Below are 13,354 nucleotides of genomic sequence, written 5' to 3'. Positions count from 1 at the left end.
AGTTTAAACGGCCATTCCTGAAAAGGCAAAGCCTTTGGTTAAAGTTCCCTCTGCGAGTCCCATCCCCAAGGTCCGTCCATACAGATTTATGCTAGCTTTGTATACAAACAAACTTTCGGTGGTGTGACAGCTTTTTCAGAGGGCCCTGCCATCAATTATAGCGGCAGAGGAGCACAACATATCCAACGAAGGCTAGCGAACAAATGTTTACAAAAATCACATAAGACAAATTAAGCACGGCATAATTCCAAGACCCGTTAAGTGTTGCGAGTGTTTCATAGAAAAACAAATTGAAACCTCCCCAGGGCAACTAGGGCAGAAACCCTGAACTATCAGCAATGTCCTATGCCTCACAACGATCATCTATTATTCCTACAATTGAGTTACAAATTCGTCATTCTGGCTACCCATGAGAAGAAAGTCGGACTTTGAGAAAGAAGTAACATTGCGGCTCAATTATAGTCTTTGCGGTTACCACAGAAGGAGAGATCAGTCCCCGAGGGAGGAATGTTTTGGCAATATAGAGAAGTAATATGTTTTGTCAATATAGAGAAGTAATTTGGCCCTGTGGAAGTGAAATTAGATTCTGCACAGTAGATCGTAAACTAGGAACTTTGATTTAATTTACAATTGCAAATGGTTTACTAGTTTGTGACATTGCAAATAATATTGGAGAATTTATCAATTGGACGCAATCTCAGTTACATTGGGCAGTGAGCCCTAGATTAAGGTTAATTTATCAAAGACCCATGTGTTATTGAATTTTTATTTCTAGTATATTGCTTAAGAATATTATTGTTCATGATTTTATCAAAGGGCACCCTAGATAAAAATAAACGTTAGACTGGCGGAGGAGTTGCCTGGAAAGTTATGGAAATTCCAGTCATATTTAGAGAAAATCTGGGAAAGATTTTTGTAAATCCAAGTTATAGTTGTTAAACTTCAAAATTTTAGGTGTCCTAGACGTTTTTGATGGCGCTGAATCTATTTCCACCATCAAAAACACGATTCAAACACTTCCTCCAAGATTTTTTGAAGTTTTTTTGCCCGGATTCCAACCAGTTTTGGCCGTCCGGGCAATTCCTCCACCTCGTTAGACAACTCCAAAAATAAACCTCAAGGGCAGAATTTCCCTAGTATATTATATAATAGAAAAACACATAATTGCAGATTTTCCCCAGAATTTGGGTTTCCTAAGTACATTTTGTGTTCTATGCGTTAAATGTTTTTGCCTTCAGATCTAATATTTATTTTCCATTGTGCATGCTAAGTTAGAAAGCTTAGTGTATTTGCAAATTTAAGTTCCCGGAACAGTTGCTTGTATTTCTGGTTTTACACTTAAAAAATTGTAGACCAGTTACTGGGTTTTAAGGAAATCTAACATTGACTTTGCTAGAAACTATTTTCTTTATTGTGAAACAAAGTTAAACTAAAAGCTTCAACACACATGGAATTATTCGGACAAGAAACTGAAAAAAAATAAAGCCATGAAAGGGCATGTGTTAACATGGAATTATTCGGACAAGAAACTGAAAAAAAATAAAGCCATGAAAGGGCATGTGTTAACATGAGGTGCATATTTATGGTTAGGATTGTGATTCGAGGAAGAGACTTGAAAATCGCTAGGATAAGAGAGCAGCTTGACAATAAAATGCTTTATGGGGGAAGGTTTTAAACTATGTGCCTCGTTACAAACAACCAAGTGAAGATGCAGCAACTGGGAAGCTACAACAAAATGCATTAAAACAGTGGATGAATCTGCAACGGGAGTGACAAAGATGCAAGTCCAAAGCTTTTGAACGTATAGAAAAAAAAACTAAAAAGGAATCAGGAGCACAGTCAAAAGTTCCACACCAGTAAAACAAAACTAATCACAGCAAAAATAAGAATGCAACAAGTAAAAAGGAAAGACAAAATAGAGGAGTTCAAGGACCACAAACAAACCTCAAACTTCCGAGAATGGGAATCCAATGCAAACCAAAAAAAAATTGACAGAAAAAAACAGAATGAGGACCAAAAAATGTGGTACAAAGGAACACCGAGATCTTCACATAAATAACGGGAGGGCGAGAGACTCTAATAACTGATGGGAAAGGAGAGAAAAAGGTGTTGGAAGAGCCACCATTGCACTACGGTTGCGCAAAGACGAATTACATGAGAAAAATTACAAGCACTCGTGCAGTTTATTAGTAGATATATTGCTTGGTGAATTTTTATGGGTTGTTAGTAATACCCCAGAGGACAATCGATGAACACAATAAAGCATCTTGAACTGCCAACTCGGGATATGTAATTGTTTCAGATAGAAATTATTGGAAAATCATTTTCATCAAGTATAAACCATCTTGAACTGCCGACTCGGGATACATAATTGTTTCAGACAGAATTTGTGGAAAATCATTTTCATCAAATATACTTTATGACAGTAAACTTTGATAGATACTATTTAAAAAGGGAAAATCAAAATAAAATAACTTCCACAAACTAGTAGATGCATTTCATGAAGATATTGATTAAATGTTCCTTTCTAACCCTGCAGTTCAAATAATTCTAAAACACTGACACGTGTTCATCACCCCTCAACCATTCCCTGATATGTCGAAGCACAAGTCAGTGGAGCATTTCTTCCTAGTAAGCAACAAAGAAAAAGAACTAGCATACAGAAATTTAAGGTGACTGTCAAAATATTTCTTTATACACTCGTGGAACGTTCCAAGAATCTTAGACGTAAAGAACAGAGACCCGTTCTCTTCATATATACAATTAGTTTTTTCCAAACACTGGATTCTGACAATTAAAAAGGAAAACAGCACGGTTAATGTCAAGATTAAACCTAGACAAATAAACTCCATTTGTGATGCATTCCGGAGAGCAGTGGCATTTCAAAATACCAAGAATTAGAAAAGCAAGGGACAAATCCCTTTGAACATCAGTGCAACGACTTAATTAACTAAATACTGAGTGGCAAAGCTTGGAAAGGAAGCAGACCCCCCTAAATATTGCAAGAACATATTGGTTGCAACCAAAGCTCTATGCCATGTTGACATTACCAATGACAAAATTCTGTACATAGTTGCATTCCTGAACAGCTGAAAAGGGCTCACTCTAGAGTGCAGAGCATTTGCTGCAACTCATATTTATTAAGAAAGTACAAGCACCCCATCCTGCAACACTGTAGAGGTAAACATTCAAATGAGAATCCTGGCACAATATATATCAAAATTTTCACATAATTCACAGAAGCTAAAAATTTATCTCTTACATTGTTCAAATACTACAGATGCTGCTTCAAAAATCATATCTGATTCCTCTGCTAACATTGCAGCCAACTCAGACTCTTCCACTGCTTTATCTGCCATAGCAGACACGGCCTCTGCATCAGCCACTTTCATGGCAGCAGCCATTGAAGCTTCATTTACTCTATCTACTGAAAAGGTATCAATTGTATTGGTGAATGCATTAGAGTATTGCATTGAATTATCCATTGGAATTGCAGATCCCAAGACTTCAGATGTCACTTCTGCTGTAGATGTCATATCTTTGAGCTTGTAACTATTGCGAATCTGCCACATAGATGCATAAGTACCATTAAAAATAGCCAAAATGTAAATGGATATTTTCTCTCGATCATCAATCCACAACCTCGCCAACATGAAAAATGCAATAACATACATAGCAATGAATCTTTCTTATTAAGAGTTAATACGAAGCATCGACTCATCAACTATGTATGTGCTTCTTTTCACATCTGCAGAAAAGGAGTAAAAAGTTAAAACTGAGACATCTATGTACTAAGTCTGACATGGCCTGTTGGCATACAAGGAGCACATCATAGATCTGTTGAATTCTTGATATACACCAAGAGTTCACAGTGTAGTGCATATCACTTAAGGGATGGCTTGACACTTCTACAGCACAATGGAGAAGACGTCTAGCCCAGTCGGAGGAGCACTTGTGACCTTGCAGCCATAATGTTTCCCCCACAGAGATCAGCGTTGGCTATTGAGCAACCCTCACAAGAATGTATGACACCTACACCTCCAGATGCTGAAACACTGAGACCAAAGGCCAGGACATTACCAGGATTGGTGATGTGCCCCAAAGGTCCTGGAATGCCCCCAGGTTGGCATTGCACCTTCTTGATGGGCACTGCCTTATTCCAGAGCCCAGATGAGGATGATGACAACTTGAGATAGACACCCCCAGGTTGGCCTTGCATCTTCTTGATAGGTGCTGCCTTGTTCCAGAGCCCAGATGAGGATTATGACAACTTGAGATACTTTGGAAGTGCTGGCACAAGTACAACCTTTCTTGATGACATGTGGCCTCTTGATGATGACAAATGGTTCGAGGAGTTGTGGCTTGAAGATGCATCATTCATGTCGATGAGATGACTTGGAGTGAGGAGCACTATTGGACCATTGCTAGCGCACCTTGTTTGATGGAGACACTAACTTTCAGGATGGTGTCTTGAATGCTATCTTATGGGTCGGCTTATAACCTTTTTGGACTTAAGAATGCTTGAAGTCATGTTTTATGGAATTTAATTGTAAATTAAAGTAATTCAACTTGGTTACCCTCCTATATAGGGGGAAGTCAAATTACTAGGATTATTGTCACACACACTCAATTCTCTCTTACAAAGAATGCACACTAGTTCTCTCTCTTTCACTTCGATGCAATGGCAAAGTACGGTAGCAAATTGTCTTGGGGAGGATACGTTTAGCATTGATTACTAAAATTAGGGTTTATCTTGAGCCATATCTAAAATTGTGATATCATTTATGAACTCTTGTTTCTTATTATGCAAAATTTGTCATCAAGTATCCATCAAAGGAACTAGGTTGCCTCCTTTGACCTGAAATCAGATAAAACAGGAAGTCATTACAGTTTGCATTGGAGAGAACTCCCTCTCCTCTCCCTCTATCCAAGGTCCTCAGCCTTTTGACCCTGTCCTACTGACTCCATTGCCCAATTGATTGAAGGCACTAGTCATTGTGTTTCAATCAACCTCATTTTTCTATTTTTCTTTATTTTATGGTAAACTAAGGCTAGGGTTTGGTTAAATCTGCATTTTATAGCTAAATTGCACTTATTGACCTAAAGCTTCGTATTGCATCTATTAATATTAAGTAGGCAAAATCTATCACTTCATGCACTTTTCATCCCCATTTTTTGGGCTGACTTTAGGTCTTAGTTGTTGTTTTGTACATTTTCAGCCATCGAAAACATATTATTGACCTATCCATTGTTTACCCACTTAATAACTTGAACTCCCTTGATGGTCGTACCTTTAAAAGGCTATTTCTATTGTCGTTGTAAAGTTTAGTATGATGTAAAATTGCTCTCTTTTGAAACCCTAACTTATAACAGCAATCCATAAGAGGGTTGACCCAAAAATCTACAGAACTTATCTTGGCCTTGGCCCTCACAGGCTTTGCCAATAGTCTCTTCCAATCCAATATATCTCTTTTTTACCCCCAGCCTATCTTTATTGAAGATCATTTTAGTGCTTATAATTTGCAAGCTCCTTACAGAGTTATTTGGCTTAGGGTTCCTTAGTCGTCTAACCTCTAAATCTTGCTAGGGAGGCCTCCTTTGTGGGGATAATATCCAACCACAAAGAAGCAGGGGAGATGCCACTAAGGTGACAAGTGGTGGTGGATCTAATTGTTGCCCTAGTACTAGAGTACCTAGTAAGGCTTTGCACTTGACTGCTAGATTTTGCGGTAACACTGCTGTGTTTAAAGATTTGATAAGTGTTTATGTTATCCCTAGAGGGATGAAGCCTATTGGAACACCCTGGCATCTTTCCTCTTAAATTGCCTAGTAGGTAGCGGTTGCTAAGAGTTGGAATATAATCCATTGTTGCTGTTGTTTGGTTTATGTCTCTCAACAACCCTAAGACTGATAATTCACAATGTTAGGATCAAGGAAACCTCTCGAAATATAGGTGAAATTTTTGAATTGCATGAGAAACATCAAACCACAGAAATTTATAGATTGATGAGCCCCCCCACTCCTGAATAGGCTATAAAGTACAGTTCTTCTCTCAATGCAATTACAAATATCCATCCATTGTGTTGCCTACAATCCAAATAGACCAGGAATTTCCCTCAAAAGACTACCAATAAGAAAAGGCCATATGATTCTATCCTACACCATGGCCCCTTTTGTAATACTTGGTTGTAATATGAGAAGCTTTTATTTTATTACTTGAGATATGATGCTAGTTTTTGAATTTCATTGTTAGAATCCAGATGATCACAGACACTGAGCAATGCATTTTCCAAGTTCTTCTTAATTTAATAAAGTAGTATTTGTCCCAAAAGAAGTGATTGCCCAAGACAACCCACAGAAGACATTGCAACTATAACACAATGTTGACATTACCAAGACCATAAAAGAAACTAAAACTAACAAATTTGTGATAATATTATCCATTACTTAATTAGCTCCCTATAATAAATTCTTAAAAGTAATAGGAATATAGCCTGTTATCTACTTGAATTTTTATCTTTCCTCCCATGTCAATAAATTCTCGGTGTGCCTTCTAACAACATAACATGTGAGTAAATAGGGTTAAATGTACCAACCTTTATAACCTTTTCTTGTGCAACCAACCGCCTTAGCTTTGTGCCCAGCGCCCTCCTGAAATTGGGGGGCAATTCATATCGCTCCTGAACAAAATGTTCAATTAAATAAAACCCCAAAATAAAATCCTTTTGAAACTAATAGCACTAATATCATAAGTGTGAGTTCTAAAGATGAAACCATCTAGGAAGTAACCAAAACATAGACACGGAAAAAAATGCCTATATGAATTTTGAGAACACATCAAAGATTAATTGTTTTTCCAACATCATGTATCTCAATTCATTAAGAATCAATTGTAGTTCAAGAAGATAGATTATGATCTAAAACCCATCAATTCTATGCCTTTAAAGATTTTTCTAATCTAATTTCTCCATTCCCAGCAATGCAACATACAGTGAAATAACTGGTACTTTCTTTCTACTATGCTTCAAACTAGAAAGCATTATATCATTCAGCGAAGATTTCCACGCGGACTTATTCTCATGGTATCCATGCTTCTGGCTAACCCTATGTTCTGAAGTTTTCAACCATGATGTTTCATGCGAACTACAATAAACAAAAGATATGCAAAGGCTAATATTTATAATTTTATATCCAAGTCTTAATTTTAGGTTTGAACCAATATTGCAAACGCCAGCATAAAATCGGAAAGAGTCTAGAAAACCAAAAAATCATAAAAATAGGGAAAATATCAGTAAAAATTGGCAAACATCGGAAAAATTAAAATAACACCAAAATATCGGAAAAAAATATGCAAACTTCGGCTATGCCAAAAAATTGTGATTTCACGAATTTTTTTGCAATAAAATCGGGATGTTTGCAACACTGGTTTGAACAAAGTTTTAATTATATGTTTAAGTATTTATGTTGGTTTCATTAGTTTTAATTGAGGTGCGCTAATGCTAGAGACTAGTATTAAATATTATATTGATATAAATAAAGAATTAATGTTCATAAAATGCATTAATTTTAATGATATCTCTGTTATAAATATTACTATAGTTACCGTATATTTTTTATTATCTGTTGTTATTAAGCTTAATGTATTATTACCTTATTATAGTGTCAATGTTGATTTTGTTGCCATGTCATAGAAAGCAATAAGTATTTCATAATTGTATAAAAATAAAGACACACTTAGAAGGAAAATGTGCACTTATTATGAAAATAATCAGGTTATAATTATAGAAGTCCTCTCAAATGTTGTTATGTATACACATTAGGAACATAAACACAAATATCACAAGACAATAAATTGTAAATATGTAAATAAAGTGAAATATGAACAGTTAGACTAGGAACTGGCCATGGAAGATGAATCCCAAAAGGTTGCTCTCTAATGTTATTTAATTATGTTATGATTAATGCAACTGCATCCAAGTTCAGGAGTTATTCCTTGGCCCGACATGGTAGCAGAGCCACAGGTCCCAAGTTTAGGCACCCATGCCATATTCAGTGTAACTCCTCTCTTTCAGCCAGTCAGGTTTGCCATTTTGGCTTGAGAATTTCCTATTATGACTACTAAACGCCCCTGTCCATCCCTAATGTTATCATCAAAAAAAATATTTTTGTAATTTTTATAAAACGCTGACAGCTGCGTTGTCAGCATTTAAGGTTGTAATAAACAGGTTAATACTCCTAGCAGTGTTTCGGGACCCGATATAGTTGGAAAGTGAATATCGCTGACAATGAGGATAGCACTATTTTCTCATTTTTCCGACAGGTCAATTGTCAGCGATTAAGTTATTTTTTAATATTTAAAGTGCTGACTGTGCTGACCATGTCAGCGTCGGTATTTTGAGCACAGGTGTCTATTATGATCGAAAGGGTAAAGTACGAATTTGATCGTGCTTACCTTATGTAATGATTAAAGGTGCTATGTAATCAATTTCATGTAATTATTGATCATGATTCACACTCGTGATCAAACGTGATGTTAAGTTTAACTTGACGCATGTGGGTTCACCGTATCTTGCACCTCATATCCTGTAAGCAGTTATATTGGTAAGTTATCCGAGTTCTCCACTTGGCAATTGAAGCTATTTCCACTGCAGGGACACAGCATCGAATCCCGTGGATAGTACCAACCAGAATGGGAAAGGGAGGCATGCTAGACCGAACTGAACCTAAAGAGTTGGAGTTATTGAATGTCCTGATGTTATGCTCTTAACCTGCAAAAGATACCCAAATACAGAATATGCGAAGAAAGATACCCAGAACATAGAATAGTGAGAGACAACAGCAAATATTTTATTATTCAAAAAGCAATGTTCACTGGCCTCTTCGAGGGGGCAACCTCCAATAGAGCAGAGCTCGATACAGAAATAAGACACGATGCTCCTCGCAGGGAGTCTCTATCCTTTATATATGACTCATACATGCAATACCATGGATCAATACCATGGGTTTTATTAATACCATCTATCTAATACCATGGCCCATTTGCAACTAACTGTGGTCCCGTCATTAATTGCGGGTTAACCACTTACAATTATTAATATGGGCTTTATTGACTCTTTACTATGACTCGATCCGACTACATAAATAAGGGGGTTAGGGTGGGACCCTAACATGCCCTCCCCCTTAAGAATAGCCTTGTCCTCAAGGCTGAAGCTGCGGAAACTGTTGAAGAATAGTGGCCGGTTCCCAAGTTGCATCTTCCGGCGAGGTGTCTTTCCACTTGACAAGAACTTCCTTAATCATGCAGCCACGCAGATGCCTTTCTCGTGTGTCTAGGATCTGTTCAGGTTGGAGCCAGATTGACCCTTCCTCGTCCAATTCAAGTTGACTGGTTTGAATTCTGCAATTGTTCCCAATCACTTTCTTGAGGCATGAGACATGGAAAACTGGATGGATTTTTGCAGTAGGCGACAAAGCCAGCTTGTAGGCGACTTCTCCAATGCGCTGAAGTACTTGATATGGTCCGTAGAATTTTGGAGATAGTTTCTGACAACCCTTGTCTTTGAGTGATGTTTGCTTATATGGTTGCAGCCTCAAAAAGACCTGATCCCCTTCTTGCAATTGGCGCTCTGAGCGATGCTGGTCCACCTATTGCTTCATGCGGTTTTGAGATTGATGAAGATTCTCTCTAAGATGGGTGAGCATGGTTGCGCGGTTTTGTAGGAGTTGATCCACTGCTTGTACCTTTGAGCCCCCTTTGATATAAGAAGTAGGGGAAGGAGGGAGTTGACCATATACTGCTTCATAGGGAGTCATTTTGCTGGTGGCATGATAGTTGGTGTTATACCACCATTCAGCCAGAGGTAACCATTGTACCCAAAGATGTTGCTTTTCTGAAGTGAAACACCTAAGATAGGTTTCCAAACATTTGTTGACAACTTCCGTTTGACCATCCATTTGTGGATGATAAGAAGTACTGGGTTTTAGCTGGGTGCCTTGTAGCCTGAAGAGTTCCTGCCAAAAATTACTGGTGAAGATCGAGTCGCGATCGGACACAATAGAAGTGGGCATGCCATGCAATTTGAAGATCTGATCCATGAAAGATTGAGCGACCAAAGTCGGTGTAAACGGGTGGGGTAGGGCGCAGAAATGAGCATACTTCGAAAGTTTGTCCACAACCACCATTATGACTGACTTGTTTCCTGACTTTGGAAGACCTGTAATGAAATCCATAGAAACCTTCGTCCATATTGTTGCCGAGATGGGCAACGGTTGTAATGTGCCTGGTGCCTTGACAGTCTCCCCTTTGTGGCGTTGACAGACATCGCATTCTGCTACAAAAGTGAGGATGTCCTTTTTCATGCCTGTCCAAAAAAATGATCTTCTGGTGCGAGCATACGTCTTCTGAAAGCCTGAATGTCCTACAATGGGGGATGAGTGCAATTCTGCCAAAATGCGACTTTTGAGGGTGGATGTTGGTGATATTACGACTCTGTCCCTGTAGCGAAGAATCTCATCCTGCCACGAGTAGCCCTTGGTGGAATTTGGATCCGCCTGCAATTGAGAAATGAGTTGGGAGAGCCCTGGATGTGAAAACCATTCCCTGCGAGCTTCTTCAATCCATTCTGGAATGGGAAGGGAAATTGCTAGCAGGGTACTTCCCTCCTCAAATTGGCGAGATAATGCATCTGCTACACTATTTTCTTGCCCTTTCTTGTAAATGATCTCATAATCATATCCCAGCATTTTGGCGAGCCATTTATTTTGTTGTGGGGAGGATAGGCGTTGCTCCAAAAAATATTTAAGACTGTGATGGTCTGTGCGGATTTGGCAACGTCGCCCCAATAAGTAAGGTCGCCAGGTCTCTACTGCATGTAAAAGGACCATCATTTCCTTCTCATAGGTAGATTGGCCCAGATTCTTCCCACTTAGTTGTTGGCTTGTGAAGGCCAAAGGTCGCCCTTCCTGCATTAAGACCGCCCCAATACCCGTACCCGAAGCATCACATTCAATGACAAAAGATTTGGTGAAGTCAGGTAGTGCTAAGACTGGAGTGGAACACATGGCATTTTTGAGAGCTGTAAATGCCTATTGTGCGTCCAGAAGAATGAATTTTTCTTCAGGAGTTGAGTGAGGGGCTTCGCTATGCGACCATAATTGCGGACAAATTTGCGATAATAGCCTGTGAGACCCAAAAATCCTCTCAAGCTCTTCAAGGTCTTAGGTTGAGGCCAATCCTGCATTGCCTGGATCTTTTTGGGGTCCACCTTAACACCTTCACGCCCCACAATGTGGCCCAAATACTCAACTTCTTCCATGCCAAACGAACACTTGGACACCTTGACAAATAATTTATGCTTGCGGAGCAGTTGCAAGAATAGATCTACATGCTGAAGATGTGCGGCCCAAGTGCAACTATAGATGAGGATGTCATCGAAGAAGACAAGGACAAATTTCTTGAGATATGGTTTGAGAAGGTGGTTCATAAGGCTCTGAAAAGTAGAGGGGGCATTACAAAGACCGAATGGCATGACCAGGAACTCATAATGGCCTTCATAAGTTCTGAAAGCAGTCTTTGGAATGTCGACTTCCTTCATGCGAATTTGGTGGTAGCCCGAGCAAAGATCCAGCTTAGTGAAGAATTGAGCCCCATTGAGTTCATCCAGCAAATCGTCAACCACCGGGATGGGAATTTATCTTTGACTGTCAACTTATTGAGGGCCCTAAAGTCTGGACACATCCGCCACTCCCCATCTTTCTTGAGCACCATGACCACCGGTGATGAATAAGGACTAATGCTGGGACGAATGACACCTGCTTCTAAAAGTTCCTTGATTATTTTTTCTATTTCATTCTTTTGGGTGAACGGATATCTGTATGGGCGCACATTTGGGGGTTGGGCCCCTGGAACCAAGGTGATGCTATGATCATGTTCCCCTCTCGAGGGTGGAAGCTCATGAGGCTTGTCAAAGACCGGCAGATGGTTATTTAAAATCTGTTGCATCTCAAGATGAATCGGCAAAGACTTGGTTTCGACTACCTGGATGGCATTAAATTGAGCTATAACTCCATGATGGCCCTTTTTTAGCAATTTTTCCATCCTATGCGAGTTGATGATAGAGGGAGCTCCCGCCTGAAGTCCACGGAGGGTATGTGTGGAGTTGTTCTGCTTAAAACTCATATATAACTCCTGGAAATCCATTGTGATTGGCCCAAGAGTGCGAAGCCATTCAACACCGAGGACAATGTTGCACCCTCCCATGTGTATGGCAAACATGTGGGTCTTCAACTGATAATCCCCCATTTGAAGTTTGACATTTTCACAGCGGCCTTCACATTTCATTGTGCCCCCATCCGCAATTTGGACTTGGAAGTTAGAAACTGCTCGTACAAAACAATGCACTGCTTCCGTGACTTTTTGATGGATGAAATTATGTGTACTTCCACTATCAATCAAGACTACTACTGGACGATGTTTAATAAAACCTCTGATTTTGAGAGTTTGAGGTGAAGAAATCCCTACCAAAGCATGCAGCGAAATAACTGGTTCGTCAAGGACATTGTCCTTTTGGTTGTCCTCTTCTACCGCCTCATGTTCCTCCAGTGGTGGATCTTCCTCCAATGAGTTGTAATCAATGGCATCAATTTGAAAAAATTTGGGCTCCTTGCATTTATGACCTGGGGAGTATTTTTCATCACAGTAGTAACATAATCCTTGCTTTCTTCTTTCGGCCATTTCTGCAGGTGACACCTTTTGAACCTTAAGTGTTTCAGCCATGCTGTGAGCCTGTGGGGGGCGACCCTTAGCGGTGAAATTTGGGCGACTGTACTGGGCTGCTAACGCACGTTCCACGTTACGAGCTACCTTACAAGCCTCCATCCATGTGGGAGGGTAGTGCAGTAAGACGTGGGCTTTTATGGCTTCTTTAAGACCGCTGATAAAACATTCTGTGTAGAACACATCTGAGAGACCCCTAGTGCGGAAGGCTAAGGCTTCAAAGGCTATAATATATTCATCCACTGTGCCAGTTTGTCGGAGCTTAGTAAGACGACCCAAAAAAGAAGAATCCTGGTCAAAGCGTTCTGTAAGAGCTTTTTTGAAGGAGGTCCAAGTCCTAAAAGGTCCATTGCAACGTTGATGCCATTCCCACCATTGCCACCTTTCATTGTCCAAGTACATGCTCCCCACAATAAGCTGAGTCTCATTATCTAAGATGTTATTTAGATTGAAATACTGCTCCATTTGTGCTATCCATGCTGCCGGGTGAGAACCATCAAATTTATGCATATCCAACTTGGGAGGTCGCAGACGGGATTGTTGGTGGGGGCCCCCGAGGTGAAGAGAGTGGCTAGACTC

At 39.6% G+C, this 13,354-nt stretch overlaps 1 protein-coding gene across 1 annotated transcript in view; it reads right to left on the bottom strand.

The window, feature by feature from the left end:
• Nucleotides 1–2,673: 2,673 nt before the first annotated feature.
• LOC149185646 (single myb histone 4-like) overlaps nucleotides 2,674–13,354 on the bottom strand; it is a 182,086-nt gene continuing 171,405 nt past the window's right edge. Inside the window, exons 4-6 of the mRNA XM_089410754.1 lie at nucleotides 6,597–6,680; nucleotides 3,263–3,563; nucleotides 2,674–3,172 (exon numbers count right to left, since the gene is read on the bottom strand). Coding sequence (XP_089266880.1) covers nucleotides 3,141–3,172; nucleotides 3,263–3,563; nucleotides 6,597–6,680 — 417 coding nt within the window. The 3' untranslated portion in view covers nucleotides 2,674–3,140. The remainder of the gene's footprint in view (nucleotides 3,173–3,262; nucleotides 3,564–6,596; nucleotides 6,681–13,354) is intronic.

Source organism: Pinus tabuliformis, chromosome 3_1, assembly GCF_031772625.1.
Source record: "Pinus tabuliformis cultivar Carrire ecotype Pingquan chromosome 3_1, CPIR1, whole genome shotgun sequence".
Classification (NCBI taxonomy): domain Eukaryota; kingdom Viridiplantae; phylum Streptophyta; class Pinopsida; order Pinales; family Pinaceae; genus Pinus; species Pinus tabuliformis.
The sequence above is the reverse complement of the archived record's forward strand: the minus strand, read 5'-3'. Positions and strand labels throughout refer to the sequence as shown.